General features: G+C 38.7%; 1 protein-coding gene across 4 annotated transcripts in view; it reads left to right on the top strand.

Annotated features, from left to right (window-relative positions):
* DENND1A (DENN domain containing 1A) overlaps positions 1–19,769 on the top strand; it is a 496,855-nt gene that overhangs the window by 145,611 nt on the left and 331,475 nt on the right. For 3 of the 4 annotated variants that reach the window (XM_028107675.2, XM_028107673.2, XM_088019125.1), the window contains 2 exons: positions 7,604–7,653; positions 18,547–18,666. In XM_028107675.2, the coding sequence (XP_027963476.2) occupies positions 7,604–7,653; positions 18,547–18,666 (170 nt within the window). Of the gene's footprint in view, positions 1–7,603; positions 7,654–18,546; positions 18,667–19,769 lie in introns of those variants that run through there. The other variant, XM_088019126.1, reaches the window with a different exon arrangement.

The raw sequence follows: 19,769 nt of genomic DNA, 5'->3' as shown, positions 1-19,769 counted from the left end.
TTCATTGGAAACTTTTGGAAGGCTGACAGACCTCCAGCTTATAGATCTGTAGCCACAATACAGAGTCTATAGGAGAATCCTTGAATGACCTAACCATATTGAAAGAAAATATAAAAGCGTCCAAGTATAGCCAAGTGAGAGAGGGAAAGAGGCTGATGCATTGTCTAACATCTGCTGTACTTCTCGTTAGTTTTGTTCTTTGCTATTCTGTGTGGACTTTGGAGAAGCCTAAGACAGCCTAACATGAATCCTATAATCTTCCTTCTGAATATTTATGTAGTGTGCCAGCTTCTAAGCTGTCCTTTGCGTTTTCCTACTTCCCCCTCATTTTCATGCTCTCAAATGAGGCCAACATTTCAAAAGCTAAATAAATGTTTGTGAATGTTTATAAAAGATTTGCATAAATTTGTCCTTGTCTGACAAAGATCACTTTTTTCTTATGCCAGTTCTGAAAAAAATTTTTTTAAGGTTTTGGTGCTTGTCTTGACAACAAAGTCCTGCATCCCAGAACAATGATTGCTGATTAAGTGGGTATGCAATTGTGACTGAATAGGCTTTCAAGATACTGGGTAAAAAGGCCTATCATCTGAAGGCTGAATTATAGAATTTAGAAAATGTTATCAGAAGTACACATTTAAATCTATTTTTTGGTACCATATCATTAGGTAAGACAAAGAGTTCTTACAAGTTAAAAGTATAACCACCCACGGTTTTAAAAATTCTTCTGTATAAATTTTAATAATCAGAATGTTTCAGTAACTCAGAATATCACTTTTCTTTCCTGTGGTTGAACATATTTAAAAATAATTTTTTGACCTGTAGGCACTCTTTGGAAACTGTAAGTCTACCAGTTTTATGTATTAATATGGTTACTGGGGTGGTGATCAGGAAATAAACCAGGCACTCCTTCGAGACCTCTGAATGCACAACCATACCTTGAGAAAATCTAAACTACATGAAATATGTGTTAAGGCTTAATTATAGGACACACACACACACACAGCCCAGACACTTGTGCCACTGACGTGTTTGCTGAATTCATTTATCTTTTAAAATTAGAATGGATTTTGTGGGGTGGCAGGGGATGTTGTGGGCAGAGGTGCTAATTCAGTTCAGAGATATTCAGAGATTGGCAGGAGAGAGAGGTAACAGCCAGTTCTGTTAGTCCTTTGGTTGTATTGGTTTAGAGGCTTAAGTTGTCATTAAGGCACAAACTAGAGCCACTTCTCTGACACAGTTTTTATCACATCTGCTAGGCTTGTGTCCCAAGAGGAGACGTGGAGAGCAGCGAATTCAGCATGGGCCCATTATCGAGTGCTTTTTCGTGTGTTGTAAAAGGAGTGAGACCTCAGGGAGGCTTGGAGCCTCCTCCCGTGTAATGTCCAAGTCAGATTTGAAGGACTGGTGGCAGGAAAGCTTTGGCCTTTGGGTGTGAATTCTAAGAAATAGAGGCACAATTAAGTTTAAAAAATTCAAGGACTTTGAGCTTGATAATGAAAGATTTTTTTTTTCTAGACTAATGTGAGCAGAAAAGTTACCCATCTGTGCACATTTTTGTGTGCATTTAAAATATTTAAAAGCTAACAGCTTTTAATATGCTTACAAAATACAATTTCTATCAGTGCTCTTTTTTTTTTTTTTTCCCTTAAATAGTATCTTCCTGAGGGCAAGTTGCTTCTTCAGTGAAATCATGTTTGCAGTTTTACTGTTGGGACCCTATTCCTTTGGTATGTGCTGACTTGTGTTTCCCCTCCCCCATTTTCCCCAATCTTTCTTCCTTTTAGGTATATCGATAATATAAATGTTCAGATAACAGGACTTAAAATGTTTAAGGAAATGAACCAAGCAAAATATTTTACAGTCATAATATTAAGTCCAAGGAATTCTATTACTGATGCCACCAAATGCTAATTGTAAGAGATTTTAACCAATCATTTGTTCATTTTGTAAGGATTTGAAACAAGTGTCAAGAAGTTTACTGACCTTAAAAATAGAGCTCTCTCATTTTCACCTCTTTACCATAAGCTTTCACGTTAATAAAATGAAATCTCAGAATAGAGGATGTGATAATACTGTAAATTGGGAATGACTTTACGTAATTTTTTTGAAGATATGGAGGGATACAAAAGGAAAAAGTGATTTTAAAAATTTTTTCTACAGGATCCACAATTTTTAACTTTGGACTTCAAAGGTCATGAAGATCTATACTTAAAAAGTAGTTTTAGAGGTGACTCTTCAGCTGTTGCAGGTATTCCACCAATGTACTTAATTTAGATATAAAATATAGATACAAAATTTATATGATACACGTTACAAAATATGAATTTCTATACTTTTTTGTAATTTTATCTTTGAATTACAATATTGAATGTGTCTATTAGGCATTATACAAATTAGCATAATGATAACATGTACATGACTCAAAATTAACATTTGTAAGGGGGAATAAAAGTAAACTGGGTGTAAATATTGAAATACACCAAAGAAAGGAAACAGATTCTGTAGCATTTGAGCAGCATTATTAGAAATTTGACCTGGCTTTTATGTTTAGGTGTTGAAAGGCCTTTTTGTAAAATCCCTTATTCAAAGATTTTTCTCACTGGAAATTTTTTTTTTTTTTTGAAGTTTGGCTGTAACTATAATATGGATCTTGGATTTAATTTGACATTTATAGAAAAGGAGAAAAAATTGTTTCCTATTTTCATATTTAGAAATTTCTGATCAACATTCTCGAACTTGGTGCTAATTAAGCTTCTAAAAACTTCTTACCATTCTGTTTTACCCTTCTTCATCATAAGCATTAAAACCTCTGGTAGCTTTCACTCGGAGTCCCTGGTTTTAACTTGAAACGGCTTAGGTTAGAAATTTTGTTAGCTTTTTGTGTGTTTGGATTTTGTGTGTGTTCTGTTTTTAACTTTCAACTTGAGTTTTAAGATCATCAATCAAAGACTTTTCTTTCAAGTCAGTGGCACTGATCTCAATTGCAGGACTTAGACGGTCAGCATTTCCCTCATGCTATTAAAAAAAATTTAAGCATTGAAATAGAGCATTTTAGGAATTTGTGCTCCACTGATCATTTCATCACACATCTACATTTTGAAATGAACAAATAAATTAGATATAAAAAAACTCAGGAAATGTTCTCCCACTGTTTCCCCGTCTCTCCCTCCTTCACTCTTTTTGGACAAAGGTAAATTATCAACTACTCTACTAGCTTTCAGCAAGCTACAAAGTGACTGATTACAGCTCTTTGTATTTTAGAATACATTCATTTACTCAGGCTATCTCTTTCCTTTATTTAAATGTTTTCCTGCAAACATTTTCTTTTTCTTTTTGAACTATTGAAAATGTGTCTCATCTCGCAACATTCTATAACCCCAGTGGACATTATAATCAGCCTGTGCTTTTGTCTTTCAGATGGCATTTATTTGTGGGGTGGTATGTCTGTGTCTGACTGTCGGTTGTTTTCATCTGCTGAATACAACTAATTTTTGTTTATGGGTTTCAGCGAAGCAATGAAAACAAAGTATTGACGTCCAAACTGATGGCTGTGGCAGGATCTTGTACACCTCCCTACCCACACCCCAAATTTAGAGCAAATTGGTTTAGCCTTGTTATTAATAATCTGTTAACTGCATCAAATTGAATCTTCGGAGTTTTCCTTCCAGATAGGATTCTGTGATGGATAATACTATAAATTTAAAGCTTTACCAGGTTTTTAAGAGAACGCTTTAGTTTCAGCAGAACAAAATCCACTTTCTCCAGATTGGAGCAAGTCCCCTTGATGGGCCTTCTGACCAGAGGAGAATTCACATTGGATGAAATGAATCCAAAGGAGACTGAAGTGAATCTTCAGTTCATTTCTGATTTTTATTTGCAAGTGAATGCAGTGTTAGGTGTGTAGATTTCATGTTTGGTTCAAACTCTGAGGGTTGGTATCACCTTGTGGGCAGAGCTTTGTAGATGTTGTTCCTTTTCTAACTACACCGTGCAATCTGCTGTTTGATACATGCATGACTAAAAGATTTGCGCAACTGTCTGTCCTCCGTGCATCCCCCCCACCCGCTCTGCTCTTATTTCTTCCCACATGAAGTATCGTTGATTTTGTTAGGAAGAAAAGCCGTTTTAGAAATTGCCTATTTCATAAATTGTCTGGTGACACAGGGGTTGAATGCTGAATTCTTGTCTCATTTATTTTGAAAACTTTGCGACTGAACTCACCTTAATCAATGAGCTCAGTGTTGTCTCCAATAAGTTATGTGTTGGATATATTGATTGGGAAGGATTTTAGAAAACCCGTCTGGGGTTTATAATGTCAGCAGTGTTTTGATTATGAAAAGAGTTGGAACCTGGGGACATGGAACCAGGTGGCGAATGTCCTAAAGCCAGTGGTGACATGGTGGACTGGTTCCCTCCTGGGATCTAGTTCATGCCCTGCACTTTAACTGTGGTGACTGGCTACTATAGATTCACTTTTTTGCTCATTAAAATGTTAAAAAATCAAACTGTACATAAAAAGATTTGTGAAAATATAAACTTGGGAATTGATCTGGATAGCTGGCACAATTTTCCCCACCCCCTGCCTTAGCAATGAGGTCATTTACATTTCATCAGCCGTACTGCATCTTGAAGATCTGATTTATGTGGCAGTAGTTGAGGTTGTACTGAGGCTGGTTGTCTGAAAGAGCTTGTGTAGGCAAGAGGAAGAGGGGAGAAAACAGAAAATTACCATTTACAAAGAAAGTTCCCTAGCCAGAGACACAGATCCTAGTGAGAAAAAAGGGGTTGCTAACTGCTCGGTGACTCTTTCCAGTAAAGTTAATATTGAAAGACACTCTGCCATAAATATAATGCTCAAATTATATTTAAATCAGGGTTTTGAAGTCCCCTCTCTTGGGGAATGGTACTTTTCCTCTTCAGGTAATTGTGTTTTTCTTTGGAAATAGAAGATAAGGTGGTTAAATGTGTGTATTTAGGCAAAAATCAGTATTAAGAAAATTGGTTTGTTTCAGCAGGTTTTATTTAGAAGACACATTGCCTGTTTTTCCCTGTCTTCTGCTGATCAAACTAAGAAGATTTTTCAGTTCTGATTGAGATAATGTGTGAATATGCCTAACACAGAGTAGATGTTCATTTCTGTTTTCTCCTCTGACAGCACACCACTGGCTTGTTTGACTTAAATTGGAATATCAAGCTCTTGTAATATCACAAACATGAAGAAACATATTGTAAGGCACAAACATGTGCCTACATTTGCCTATATTCCCCTCTCTCCTCCCCTCCTCCTGCCCCATTGCTTAATTAGACTTATCACTGCTTTCTTGGGTAAAAGGAAAGCTCTTGGGAGGTGGGCTATACCCGGCCTGCATTGGGTATTTTGATATTTGTTCTAATATTATCTGACAGACAAGTTCACGGTTGGTTATTACTCTTGACATTAGAAAGTGGTAAGTAGTTTCTATATTGTAGTGAGTAATAAGTTGGGCATATTAGATTCCTTTGACTCTGCTGTAGAGCACAATGCTTCCTCGGAACCATGGGGGTCCTTTCTTTCAAAAATCTTGAGGCCTTTTGGCAGCTCCACTCCAGCATAGAGTAGAGAAGCACTTCTGCACCTGTCACTTCTGAGGGTAAAGGATAACTGTCTTTGTAGCTGATGTTGGCAGTGAGTGAGCACTGGGTACTGAGTTTTAAAGGATGCTCAGTACATATACTGGAGTCAGGAGATGCTTTGTGGTATCTGAAACCTGATGTGAAAGGAAATTTGTAAGGATAATTTTTTTTTTTTTTTGCATGTAAATCGTAAGAGTTTGGTGCATGTGGGTTAGAGTATGTTTTAGACTGCAGACATTAAACTGATTTCTATGACCTTTTTCCCAATATTTGCCTGATACTAACATTATGCACTGAGAAATGGCTCATTTTTTCTGATTCTTGATTAGCTTTTGCAATTTATTTAAACATAATTAGTTTTAAAACAACCTATATAGATTTCTGGATGCCGCATTATGGAATTAGCTGATGTATCAATAATGCCTCATAGAATGTGCTGAAGTTTTGTTATCTGCTTTTTTTTCACTTTTTTAGTTTCCTCTGCCTTTACTCTTTCGTGACATGCCTTAACAGTGGTGTGATATACATAGTACCAGTCCAAGATGATATTAAAAAATAGGATATGCTCAATTGAATTATGTAGGCGGAACATGCTCTGGCAGAGCAAGTCAATGTGCTTTCTGCTTCATTGAGTGGGTTATTAGATTGATGTGGTTTATTTCTTGAATGATAGAACTGGTTTTAAAAATAAATGAAGCGAGAAGCATCAATTCAGTTAGCATTGATAATTCATTATTATTGGTTAGAAAAGTGCTACATTTGTAAACTGATCTATAATTTATCACTTGGATTAGGATTTGCAATGGGCAGGTTTATTTTAATTTGACCCAGCTTCTCAATGACTGAACAATGTGTTCTTCATTTTGTCTTGAAGTTGGGATTTTAAATAGTTAAAAAGCAAATCAAATGCATGAAAGGAATACTTTTTTAAAATTTATAAATGTTGGTCTGTGAACTTATGATAAGCACCAACTGTGGGCTGTCCAAGTCTGCAGTTAAATTAAGTCAAGCTAGAGAAAATTTTATGAAGGAAGTAATAATTAATTACTTGTATATGTGTTTAGCTATGTGTATATATGCCGTGTATGTGGAGATGTGTCTCTTGGGAAAAGTCTCACGCACACGCACGCATCCACTGTGTATTGTGTCTCATATAGTGGTGTTCTTAATGCAAGAAGCTTTTATGAATAAGTCTTTGAAATGTTGCTCTGCTTTTTGTTTCCTTTTTGTACTCTTCCCCTGAATAATGCCATTTGGTCTTATTACCTACATATTTGTAAAAAGATATTTAATCTGGTAGTTTGCTTTGGATTTTCACAAATTACAAGCAGGTAAGTGTTCCCACTTATAATGACACTGACTGAAAATAGTGCATACTTAAAATTACTATTGTTTGATTACAAAATAAATTTATGCCAGAGATGGCAACTTCTTTATAAAGTAAGGAAATGAGGTTTTAAAGTCTAGAAAAAATGTAGTTGACAACATTCAGGGACAATTATCTTCATGTTGGCTTTCTATTCTGCTTGTGGTTTGTCCTATTGATGTAGGGAAGTGTTGTCTAATCCCAGCCCCTCTGTTCCTAGGTAACAGGCAAAAACAGTGCCAGCAACAGCGGCCCTGCCAGGCCAAACCCATGTGGCTCAGTGTTATTCACTCTGATCCATATGGTCAGGCTGGAGATGGTCCCTGGAGGGGTGTTAACACTCAGCAACCCAACCGCCTCCCTCCCTTCAGAGCTTTCCTGCATGGCCCCTGCTGCTTGCCCATGTGTGATTCTTGATTAATTTTTCATTTTTAATGAAGTTTGATCATGTTTATTATTTCTCATGATTGACTGCCTGTACTCCTCCCATGTAATTGATAAAGCCCATATTTCTTCATCTGTCTCCTCTTTCTTTAGGGTAAAGTTGCTAGACTGTGTGCCGTGCTTAATGCTAGATTTATTGGTCCCATTAGATGTATAAATTATCTCTCTTTCTCTCCACAGGAAGTTCTACAGACTTTGACCAAGTTTTGTTTCCCCTTCTATGTGGACAGGTAGTGTCAGATTTTCAAACTTTACTAGAAAAAAAGTGTCAATAAACCTGCTATGGAAAATAAAAACCATACCATTCTTAACATTCCGTCTGTTTAACCAAGATTTAAAACGTCTATGTTCGAAGGGGAGTTGCAATATTCTCCTTTCCTGGGGATTTTATTGACACTATCAAAAAGTTTAAAGCTTGCAGCTTTGCACTGGTTGATCTTTGAGGTGTATTTTGCATGACATTAAATTTTTGATTTTGGTTATCAAACTTGAACCGTGATTAAGAATGGTTGGTATTTATTCCAATGCTATTTCATTTTTATTTAAGTATGAACATATTTAACTTAAGTAACGTTGCATTATTCCATGGCCTTATGAGTATGATATGGACTTCGTTTTTCTTTGATTCAATGTAAAATTTAAATTACCACAAGCCTATCTTGTTTAAAGGTGTTCAGCTATTTGAAAGACATGTTGCTTAATAGTGTCTTGCATTTTAGGTGTCTAAGAATGGTATCTCTGGGGAACCAAGCATTTTCTATAGGTTCTATACAAAAATATAAAATCATCTGAACATTTCCTTAGATTTTTGCATTATGGTAAGCTCTTGGAAAGGTATCCATATAAGAACTCCAAGACAGTTAAAATAGTCTGGCGGATTAAAAAAACAAACAAACACTGGTTAATGGTAACAATTTTGGAAGAGCTTTTTTTTCTCTTTTTCAACTGTATAAAACCATAATTTACTAACAATACTAATAAAATGTCAAAACAGTCCTCTTAATCTTATTTTCAAGAAATGTCTACTGTGTGTTTCATTACATTTTAAGCATTATTTTTGCAGTCATTTGTGCACTTGATTGTTTACTCTTTTTAATTTTCTCTTAGAGAATTGAACTATGAACTGTGCCTACATTATGTCTTAAAAAGTCCACTTTTAGTGACAGTTTTTAGAACATATCATAAGTAATGACTGCCATAATATGTTCTAAGAAAGCCATAAAATGGCCCATCTTCAAGAAGAGTCTATCTTGCATTTTGGTGTACCCATGCCTGGCAGGCCTGAAGGGTTTTACTGGTTTCGAGTGCACGTGGGTAGTGTGCTGCTCGGTCCTTTCTACACTTTTGTAGGAGTGGTGTCCCGCTTTGTTTGGCAGAAACCTAAAAATGGTGTGAGATGAGAATTGGTAGCCAAAGGAGTTTAAAAGAGTACCAAAAAGCAGCACTGGAATGTTGCCAACCACTTATAATCACTGTTTTCCCTGGTTCTAACATGTTATTTTTAAGCCAATCAGCCATTGTAGTATTTCCAGACTTGCGCTTTTTTAAATCCTGGTACCAGGGTTGTTTGAGTAGTTAGCAGGTTGATGCTCAAAACAGAATAGCCTTAATTTTAAGAGGGTCGGTCTTTGTAATGAGAGTCCTCTTGTCTCTTCTTTATCCTGTTCCTTCTAAAAATAGCAAGGAAGTAGGGTTTTGTTTAGAGACGTTTAATGCAAACTTCACATTTATATGTATGAATTAGCGATGCATGAAATTTCCTCCAGTCACTTATAAAATGTATTACAAATTATGGCAAGGGCATATTTATATAAATTAATAAAGCTGAAATGTTTTTTAAAATGTGGTTAGGTATATAACAAAGAAAAACAAAAATACATTTTTACATGACTTCTTGTAAGAGTGGTGATCCGTTTTGGATAGGTATTCCTTAATTAACTTTGTAAACTAATATTGAAAGAAATGTACAATGAGATTAAATCCACCCCAACACACACACACCCCTCCCTCCCTCTCACACCAACCACACTGCTCTACTTACCTGTCTGGGTGATTACATTCTTAGATGGAAAAAAAGCAGAGTCCCTAAATAATTCTAAAATCTTTTTTGTCACCAATGTCCTGATGCATTTTTGTTGTTGTTAGAAGAATATTTTTCTTCTAAAAACACTTCTCTCTAGATCACCCTCCCCTAATCATGTTTCTCATATTTTTTCACAAAACGATTTGGGACAGAAATGTCCCTTTATGGATCTATTTTAATCCTTGCCTTGTACAGTGGTTCTTTCTTACATTTCATTATATTCCACACCCTATAGGTGTTGGTAACTTCTATTGATACAAAACAAAACCCCACTTTGAGGACTATAGTTTTTCTCTTCTCTTCCCCACTTCTTTACAGAGTTTCATGTAGAAGAGATAATAATAATGAAGTTTACTTACAATAAATACAAAGTTTTTAATGTTACTAATTTTTTTTATTACTTTGCAGTTAGCACTGTCAAATGGCTATGCCCAGATTCTGAGGCCCACAGAGCCCCCCCAGATGTATTTTTGATATTGTTTGCCTTAAAAAATATGTGAGCATGGGAGATGAGTAATGCCCTAGGTGATTACGTTCAAAAAAGAAAGCTTCCTAATCTTTTCAGTTTCTGTGCTTTTCTACCCCAAGGAACAGTAATACAACTTTCTGACATTTCTAGTCTATATCAAGAGTGGGATTTTCACAGTCATCATCAAATCACCTGTTAACATTGACATCTTACTGTCTCTTGTGTTGTTTTAAGATTTTTCTTTCTGAAACTAGGACTTATGAAAAATAATAATGCCAGTAGCTCTTCAAAAGAAAGTGCTTTCTCATGTATCACCTCATTTTATCCTCCTATCCTAAGAGATGAGAACAGGTGCTGTTATCTTCATTTGAAAAAAATCTAAGCTGCAGAGAAATTAGAATTTGCCCTAGGTCCCCTAAGGTTGCTAGCACAACGTAGATGTCCATCCCCCAAATGAATGAATACATTTTTCTGTAGAACATCTTGTGGGAAGATGAGTCACCAAATAGAGCAGAAAGGAAGGAAATTTATATTTGAGTTCCTAATTGATTCTAGTCAGCGTGCTGGCCATTTTCACATTAGTACTTCATTTGTTTTTCCCTGCAACTCTAAAAGGTAGATGATGGTGGTAGCTCTTTTACAAAAGAGCAAAGGAAGGCTCCAAATGGGTAGCATTATGTTGGGTGATACGGAAATGGTATTAGACTTGGAGTTCTGTCCTCCATGTGTTTCTCAGTCTACTTGAGGAAGTATTATAAATACACATTAAACAGTATCTCTCCAAAAGGACAGTGAGGTTAGGAAAGACTGAGATGGTCAGAGAAAACTTTCACAGTGGGGGAGACTTGTGTTGAGTCTGCAAGGACCGTAAGAAGCGGTTAAGTGGAAGGGAGAGCCTAATACCCCATATGTGCTGAAGAGCAAAGCAGAGGAGAAACCATGAGTGAGCCTAGACATTGTTCAGCTCAAGCAGATGGAGCATGCTGGGGAGAGGGTGATGTGTACCGTGATAGCTTGGGCTCTGGCTACAGGAGGCCTTGAAAATGTGCGTAAGATGAAATTCATCTGGTTCAAATGTCCCATTTTACAGAAGGGAATCCAAGATTTGTAGAGGTGAAATGATTTGCTTATGGTCACAACTAAGTAATAACAGAGCTGGGAAAGAAACACATACTCTTATTCCCAGTGCAGAATTCTTCCTTCCTTCCTTCCTTCTTAAGATTTATTTATTTATTTGTCAGAGAGCGCACATGCACACATATAAGCAGGGGGAGTGGCAGGCAGAGGGAGAAACAGGCTCCCCGATGAATAAGGAGCCTGATGCTGGACTCGATCCCAGGACCCCGGGATCATGACCTGAGCTGAAGGCAGACACTTAACCGACTGAGCCACCCAGTGCAGAGTTATTTCTACCTTATGTTGTCCTTGAAGCTCTTGGTGGAGAGGAGTCTTGAAATGACAGTGCTGAGAGATCCCTGTTATCACTCTCAAAAACTTATCCTTATTGATGAAAGCTGTTTCTTAAAAAAAAAAAAAAAAAAAAGGAAAAAGATTTGTATACGATTTCGTACTGTGGTGCTATTTGCTTGCACTTGGTAGCTGGCAGCCTGCTTCAGTCAGAGCACTCGAGACTCACTGGAGAATGGAAAAGCTCTTCCTTTCCAGGTTTGTGCTTATCCTCTTTTGGAACCCAGTGAGTTGGCTATCATTTAGTTGCTCTGTAAATCATCCTGTATCCCAGTACGCACAAATGACATGAGCACAAAATGAAATGACATAATCTTTTAAGAGTCAAAGGAAGGCATAGTTTAGTGATTTAGGATGTAACCACAGATGCAGATGTGATTCACACGCCATTTACCGTTTTATTATGTCTGTTATGTGCCAGGCGTTGTGCTGTGTTCTCCTCCTGCTCTAAAAATTTACACATTCGCAACTTACCATTACTGTAATGCCGTATATGGGGAAACGGACTCAGAGAGGTTCAGTAACTTGTCCAAGGCCCCACTTCTAGTAAGTGGTAGAGCTGCTTTTGGAACTCCCATTAATCTGACTTCCAGTTCCACCTTCCTTTTTCTACTTGGTCATACCGCCTCCATTAGATCCATTAGACCATAACTAAAGTAACCAAAAAAAACTTTCAAAATTTCTCTTTTTAAAAAAGATTTTATTTATTTGAGAGAGAGGGAGAGCATGCATGAGTGGGGGGGGCGGAGCAGAGGGAGAGAGAGAAACAGGCTCCCCACTGAGCAGGGAGCCAGACACGGACTTGATTCCAGGACCTGAGATCATGACCTGAGCTGAAGGCAGATGCTTAACCAACTGAGCCACCCAGGCAACTCTCAAAATTTCTTTCAAAAGCAATGTATATTTATTGTAGAAAAGTAGCAAATGCTGATAACTGAAGAAGAAACCTATGCGGAAAATGAAACTCATGTGCATGATTAGTGTGCTTGTCTGTATCTGCCCAGACCTTTGCTCTTGTTCCACGTCTGCACGTTCGTCCTGCTCGGCTTTGCAAAACTGAATTCCTTTGGCCCACTTTCATCCCTTGTGTTTCATCTTTGGTTTAGTCCTTTGGTTTGGTCCCATGAGTTAAGCTGCGCCCTGTGATCATTTTCTACAGCATTTGATAACAATGAAGCACTTAGGCCTTAGGGGAGAGAACATTGGGAGTAGCAACCTGGAGGACCAGGTTTTGGTTTTTGTTCTGCCGTTGACTTGCTCCGTGCTGTGAGGCAAGTGATGTCTCCCCTAAGGGCCTTAGTTTCTTCATGGGCAAAATGAGGGGATTGGATTCCATCTCTCCTGTTCCTTCTGGTTTTGCTACTTTTTGGTTTCCTAGTTAGGATTCATTTTCCCTTTGTCAGGCTCATGTAGATGAGGGAGTGGAGAGATCTCAGAATTCTCTGGTGAGTTTCTCGAGCAGATAGGCACTGCCCTGTATCTGGCAGTGTGTGACCTACTCTTGATCCCCAGACATTTTGGGTCAATGTCATTCTTGCCACTTGGATCTTTGAGCTTGGAATGTGAGAAACTTGAGTCTTAGACAGATGAAAGGTTTATGGAAGGAAGCTTTGAGGCTCATGTAACTTAAGGTTGAGATGTGGTAGTTTGATAAAACTTGATTCCTCCCTGATGTCCTGTATGCACAGATGGAAAGGAAAAGCAGCTCTTAGGGGTGCCCTGCACTAGTGCTCGACGGGTAATTGTTAGTAAGCTATACTAAATTGAGCATGACAGAGTGTTTGAGTTCCATCTCTCGAATTTTGTAATTTCAGAACAGTAATTTTCACCTTGTATCCATTATATGCTACTTTGTATACATTATTTGTAATTCTCAAAACCACTCTGCCAAGTATTATTTTCATTTTGTAGGTGAGGCTCAGAGAAGCACAGTAACTTGCCTGTGCTCACAGAGCTAATGAGTAGCCTATCTGGGATTCGAATCTAAAGACCTGTTTCTTCTCTCTCCTGCATCATGAATCTCTGCCTCTGATGAATCATCTCCAGCAGCCTGAAAACTACCTTTCCTCGTCATTCCCATTCAAGGACTGCCTCGTTGTGTTTTTTTGGAGGAGTTAGCTGCACACTTCAATTTATCCCACAGTCCTCTCCAGGCTGTCTTCTGCTTCTGTCATTCAGCTAGAGCTTTTCTTAATTAAGGTCATCTGCAACCTCGATATTGCTCAGTTCACTAAACGGTTTTTCTCTCTCATCGTGATTCATGGGTACAGTTGACCCATCCCTCCTGCTTGTTCTCCATTTTTCCTTTGATGGTCTTTTCTCCCTGCATTCTCTAAACTGGTGCTTCTGTAACCTCGTCCTGGATCCTCTTCTGTTTCTCTGAACGCTCTCTGTAAGTGATCTTGTTCTTTACCGTGGCATTAAATACGTCTGTGTGTAGATGACTTCAATTTATAGCTCCAGCCCAAACTTTTTCCTCTGATTTCCTAAGTAGTATGTTCAACATGTACTTGACATTTCTATTTTAAGGTTTCTCAGACTTAACATATCCTGAATGGAACTCTTAGATCTCCCCCCAAACTTGTCTTTTCTATCATAAAATGGTAATTTGCTGTCTTTTTACTCTCAGTACATCTGCAAGCCTGTCATTTACACCAGCTAGCTATAACTTGGAACTGTCCACGCAGATCCATTTTCATTCTCCCTACATGAGTTAGGCCTCCATCCAGTCTCACCTGGACTCCTACACTAGCTTCCTGATTACTTTCTTTGCTTCTACTTCTTCCAAACTGTTCTCCATATAACACTTGCCATTGTACACTAGACTGTTTTTCTCTTGATGAAAACCATTCAGTGGCTTTCCATCACCTTTACAAAAAAATCCTAAATCTTTGCCATGACCTGTGAGGCTTTCTGTGCTTTATCTGGCAACTTCATATCATGCCACTTTCCCTTTAGCTCCTGTATGTTAACTGCACTGGTATCCATTGAGTTCCTTGAACATGCCTAGCTCTTTCCAGCCTGAGACTCTTTCCCTAGCCCTTTCCTCTGCCTGAAACACCCAGGCCCTGCTTCTGAAGGGGTTGCTCCACCTCATCCTTCAGGGTTAGGATCATTATCACCTTTGAAAAGCTGTCTCTAACTTTGTTATCTGAGTAGGGCCTTGCCTTCTCTTCCATTTGCTTCTATCTTTGTTCTTGCTTTGGTTTCATAAAACACTGGTACATGCAGCTGTATGCTGTGTGGTACACTTGTTTATTATTCCTCTCCCACGAGCGGGAAATCTCCATAGCAGGATGGCTGGCCAATATTGTTATGGTGCCCAGTATAGTAGTTGCTCAGTTTACAAGGTGGACAACTCAACTAAAAGGCTAATATGGAAAATCCCATCTCTCACTGGAAGATTGGAATCACACTGTCTGTTGACATGCTTCATGCAATTTATACACTCAATCTGTAAGTAACTTTGAGATTAAGCAAAATGCTGCCGGAGGAGCCTTAAATGGCTCACAGGCATTTACAAGTCAGCATGAATGTTAAAGTCTGGTTTGAATATTTGTTGCTTTTCTCCCTTGTTTTCCATATTCATCTAGGCCTTGGAAGCACAGCTAAGGGTGGGCTCGGCCCTGGTCTCCTGGGCAAATTTGGTTTCTCTTGCTCAGTGGGAAGTGGTGTGTTTGTTAGGACAGTTATCTGGATTCCTCACATACTTGAGTTCCTTTAACAGAGTTGCAAGCTGCAGGTGAGGGAAGGATTTCCTTAGTGTAGCCTGGTAGAATGGAGAGGACTTTGAACCGGAATTGGGCTTGGAATTTTGTGTTAGTCCTGATACTTTGAAAAAAAACAAAACCAAAAACATACCTGTGCCTCAGTTTTCCCATCTTAAAGCGAGATGTTTTCTGCAGTTCCTCTCGGTTTTAATCATCGTGAAATCTCTGATTCCTGTTAAAAAGTTATGGATTCTAATACTGGAAGTAAACATTAAGCCTGTAGCCTTTAATGAAGCAGACCCTTTCCCCAAAGTCATTTTTATGGAGAAAGCGTGAACACTGTCCTAGCGCACAGCAGCAAGCAGAGAGGGAATGACAGATTCCTTGGAGGTTCAGACGCCTTCAAGTTAACCTCTGACTGCCCTTGCCTGACTTGTAGTTGATTGGAAATTGCCCAAGGAGGAAAGATTTCAGAGTTTGATGGTTTGGGGCCTCCTTTGTTTGTTTGTTTGTTTGTTTAAATGGCTTGTACTTCACCCTATTAGGAATTAAAAAGGTGAATCAGCTGAGAATAACAAATGCTCTCTCCTAGGCTGTGATTCCCCCCCACCCCACAAAGAATCTTGTTCACTTTACTGAGAGTATGAGCCCCTTACTTGGTCACCCGGAGGACTGTCCTTTACTGAAAATATGCAACAGAGAAGAGAGAAAGGCAAACTTCCTTTCTCTACAAATAAAGATTACAAAAATGAGTCAGTCGGGAAGATTCTGAGCAAATGCTTGATTTTAATATGAATTTTTGTTTTCCTTTAGATGGTAACAGCTTGCATCTCTTTTATTAATTGTTTTTATTATGGACTGACCTTTATAGTAAATGCTTATCTCACTTATTCCTAAAACCTCCTTTGGGTTGGGTGGTAGTTTCTCATTGTTATTCCAGGTAAAGAGACTGAGGTGCTCAGAGGTTAAGTAACTTGCTAAATGAAGGCCCAGTTAGCAAGTGATTGAGTTGGGATATGAACCAAGTAAATGAGTAATGAATCTTTCTTTGAGCCTAGGATGTCACTAAAAGCATTTTCAGCATTTTTAATGGTAGTGAAAAGATAATGGGGAAATTAATGACACTCAGTTCACAAATGAGTTGTGTTCATTCTGTGTCCTTTTCCTAGAGACCCTGGGTGTTTTCTTTTCATTCAGTCCTATCAATACCCTTTCCTTCTAGGATGTTTCATTTTAAAAATTCTAGAAGGGAATTCACACTCTGCGTTGAAATAATGAACAGTCATATTTTGTATGATCACATAATAGTATTTCATAAAAGCATGACCTATTTGTAACTTAGCATCATCGTGACTTGTTGCTTTTAATATTTTAATAATTCAAGTTTTTCTCTTCCCGCAGTCAGGCCCACTTTTCTCCCCAATCACTTTAATTATGTGAGCTAGAATCCTGTTTCTCACACATCTTCAGTTCTCAACCTTGTTAAAATTAATCGTATAATCCCCCTTTAAAACATAGTATTAAGTCACCATAGTAACACAGTATCCAAGCTTTATTGATAAAACATAACAGCCGTAAGAAGGTAGAGTTTGGTGTCCCCTGGACAGCTCTATAACTTTTATAGAAATGTGTTCCTTCTTCTGGCTTGTGTAAGGTGGAGGGATAGCGTTACTTACACCTGTTTTATTACCGCACTGCTTTTAAATTGCCACCTTGTTTTCGCTCACCTTCCTAGTTAAAAAAGGAGAGCGGAACACTTTCTTTTCTTTCGGAATTATTTTCTTGTACTCTCTAACCACTCTCTAGGGGATGGAATTGTTTCCTTAAACATGACCAGGTAGGGTCCATTGACCTTTTCTGTGCTGGGATACCTTGAAAGTCTCCTTTTCATTTGCTTATGTGGTTTGTATAAAGGAGTTTTAGAAAGGAAGGCTATCCATATTTGAAAAACCAATTCATATCCTACCCAAAGACTCAGTAAGTCTGCCTTTGGAAAAGACCTGGTGAATGATTTTCATTTCTGCTGGCAACATAAAGTAAATGTTAGGTGAGAGCACTGATTTGAATATTTTGTCAATTTGAGTATATTTTGTAAAATACAATGTATGTAAAATACAATATAGGTTAATGAGTTCCTTTGAATAATTCAGTGTCAAATTCCAGAATATTATGTTAGCATAAATTTATGTATTAGGATTTGAAATATTTAAGTTTTTAAAAAGGAATCCAAGCTAAGTGGTGAAGTGTTTTTTTTTTTTTTTTTGTAAACTGATTTTAGAGAGTGGTCTTTAAAACATTTTGCAACTGCAAAAAAGAGTTTCTAGATTAATCTGATTAGCAATATCGTTTTTAATCGTTTGAAACGTATTTCCTGTTTTCTGTCACTTTTATGTGTGGTGTACTGAATTTTGCGTTGATGTGGGAATTTTTAGCTTTTTTTCTTTATTCTTTCTTTAAAGCCTGTTTTCATTTCTTAGCACCTCGCATTGTATTTCTGTCCTGTAAAATATATGTCCCTCATAAACTCAAAAATTCTGAAAGATACAGGCATGTAGGAAAGTAGCAGCTAACCTTGCTCTCTTGAATTCAGCAACTCTCCTTAGAAGCTCTGTGAACATGATTCAGTTACCTACCTGTTCACTCCTTCCGTTTCCTTTTCTGTAAAATGGGAACAACATCTAAATTCCAGGGTTGATATGAGTAAGTGAGATACTATATATCAAGTGTCTAACTTGATGCCTGGCACACAGTGGACACTTAGATTCTGTTGCCATTGCTGGTTTTGCCAGCCAGGGGAATGGTCAGGGGAGCGTCGTTAACAGCAAGCTGACAGAGTAGGCTTTGGCATCATAAAGACCTGGGTTTAAAACACAGCTCTTTGCAGCTCACCGGCTGGCACCTTAGGCAGTGCTGCTTCTAGGCTATTTCCTCATCTATAAAATGAGGTTAATAGAATGCTCCTTTCAGTATTTGGTGGGATGATTAACAGGGTTATACCTACCTGAACTCCATAAATGGAAGGCATGGTAGCTCCAATGAGGTGGTGAGGTGGTCACTATCTATAAAATGAAGTTAATTAGGATGCACCTTTCAGGATTTGATGAGGTGATTAACAGGGCTACCTGCCTGAACTCAGTAAGCGGAAGGTTTGGTAGCTACTTTGGTAGTGAGGTGGTCACTAGAATGGGCTGCTTGGTGGGTTTGTTTGTTTGTTTGTTTGTTTTACTAGCTTGCAGTCCATTCCCTCGAAGTGTGTAAATTTTGAGTTCATTTATAAAGAGTTCCGCTGAGAAAGGAAGTATTACAGGTTCAATGACTTGTCATGATTAGATACTTTATCAAGAAACTTAGTGCACATTCATTTTTTTCCCCCTTTGTTCTGTCTTTGCTGCAGCCTCACAGTTAGCCAAGTTGGCCAGAACTTCACATTCGTGCTCACTGACATTGACAGCAAACAGAGATTCGGGTTCTGCCGCTTATCTTCAGGAGCGAAGAGCTGCTTCTGTATCTTAAGGTAAGGGACAGTGGCTATTGGCTATTGGCTAGTTCTGTGAAACAGTGTCAGCCTTTGCGTTGTTCCCCTGCAATTAAATTTTCCAGCTGTTCTTTTTATTTTTCCTATCTGTTTCCCACAAGTCACTGCACTTGGGGAGAAGGACTTCACAGTGTTGTTCTTGCACTTTAAGTTCTGCAGATAATTGTCTTTATTTATTTGCATCACATCCCTTGGGTGGGAAAGGGATCGTTGCTTCTGTGGAGTCAGCGTGGCTTCAGTTCCTCCTGCTGTTATCTGGAGCTGTCAGAAACTAGCCTGTTAGGCTTTCCCTTGGACATTTTGTGTATGTAAGATTATTAATAAAGTATGTGTCTGAAGCTCAGGACGTCTTGCAGACACTGATTGTGTCCTCCTCAAAGTAACACCCTTGCCCTCTTTGGGTCAGTGAGGGAGGAACTGTTTCCCAACTTGGCTACTTCTCTAGAGGTTTGGAAAAAGTACAGAATCCTGGAAGAAGGGTTCTTTAGGTCTTCTAAAGCCCCTTCAGACACCAGAGCCGCACTTGCTTAATGTTCCATTTCCTCCTGCCAGAGGGGCAAGGTGTGTTCTGGGGTGGGGGATGTGTGGAAATCCGATTTTGGAGCTGCTGGCTCTGTGGGATCCTGCTGGGCGCCTCCTCAGGGGGAAGTAAAGGCATCCCACACACTCTCCTCTCCATCTGCCTCGGTTAAGTAGGTGTCAGAGGGGCCTGCCTCCTGTCTCTCTCTGCTCATGTGGAGCAACCCAGGGCAGGACAGCGGGGAGGCGCCCCTGACAAAACCCGGGTCCCTAGTCTTGGGCTTGCGCCCAGGGATAAAAGGCCAGACTCTATGAATTCCAGAAAGAGTGGTTCTCTGGTACGTTAGTTTTTGCACTTTCTTCTTCTCCTCACCAAGGCAAGACCTCCCACCCCAGCCCCCCAAACACACACACACACACACACACACACACACACACACACACACACACACACTCTCTCTCTCTCTCTCTCTCTCTCTCTCTCTCTCTCTCTCTCTCTCTCTCATACCATAGGGGAGAGAGGGGCTGACTTTTGAAGTGCCTTTGCTCAGTAACTCAGTCTG

Source organism: Eumetopias jubatus, unplaced genomic scaffold (genome assembly GCF_037043125.1).
Source record: "Eumetopias jubatus isolate StellerSeaLion01/CBP00866 unplaced genomic scaffold, mEumJub1_p1.0 scaffold_15, whole genome shotgun sequence".
NCBI lineage: Eukaryota > Metazoa > Chordata > Mammalia > Carnivora > Otariidae > Eumetopias > Eumetopias jubatus.
This window is presented reverse-complemented; position numbering and strand designations above follow the sequence as displayed.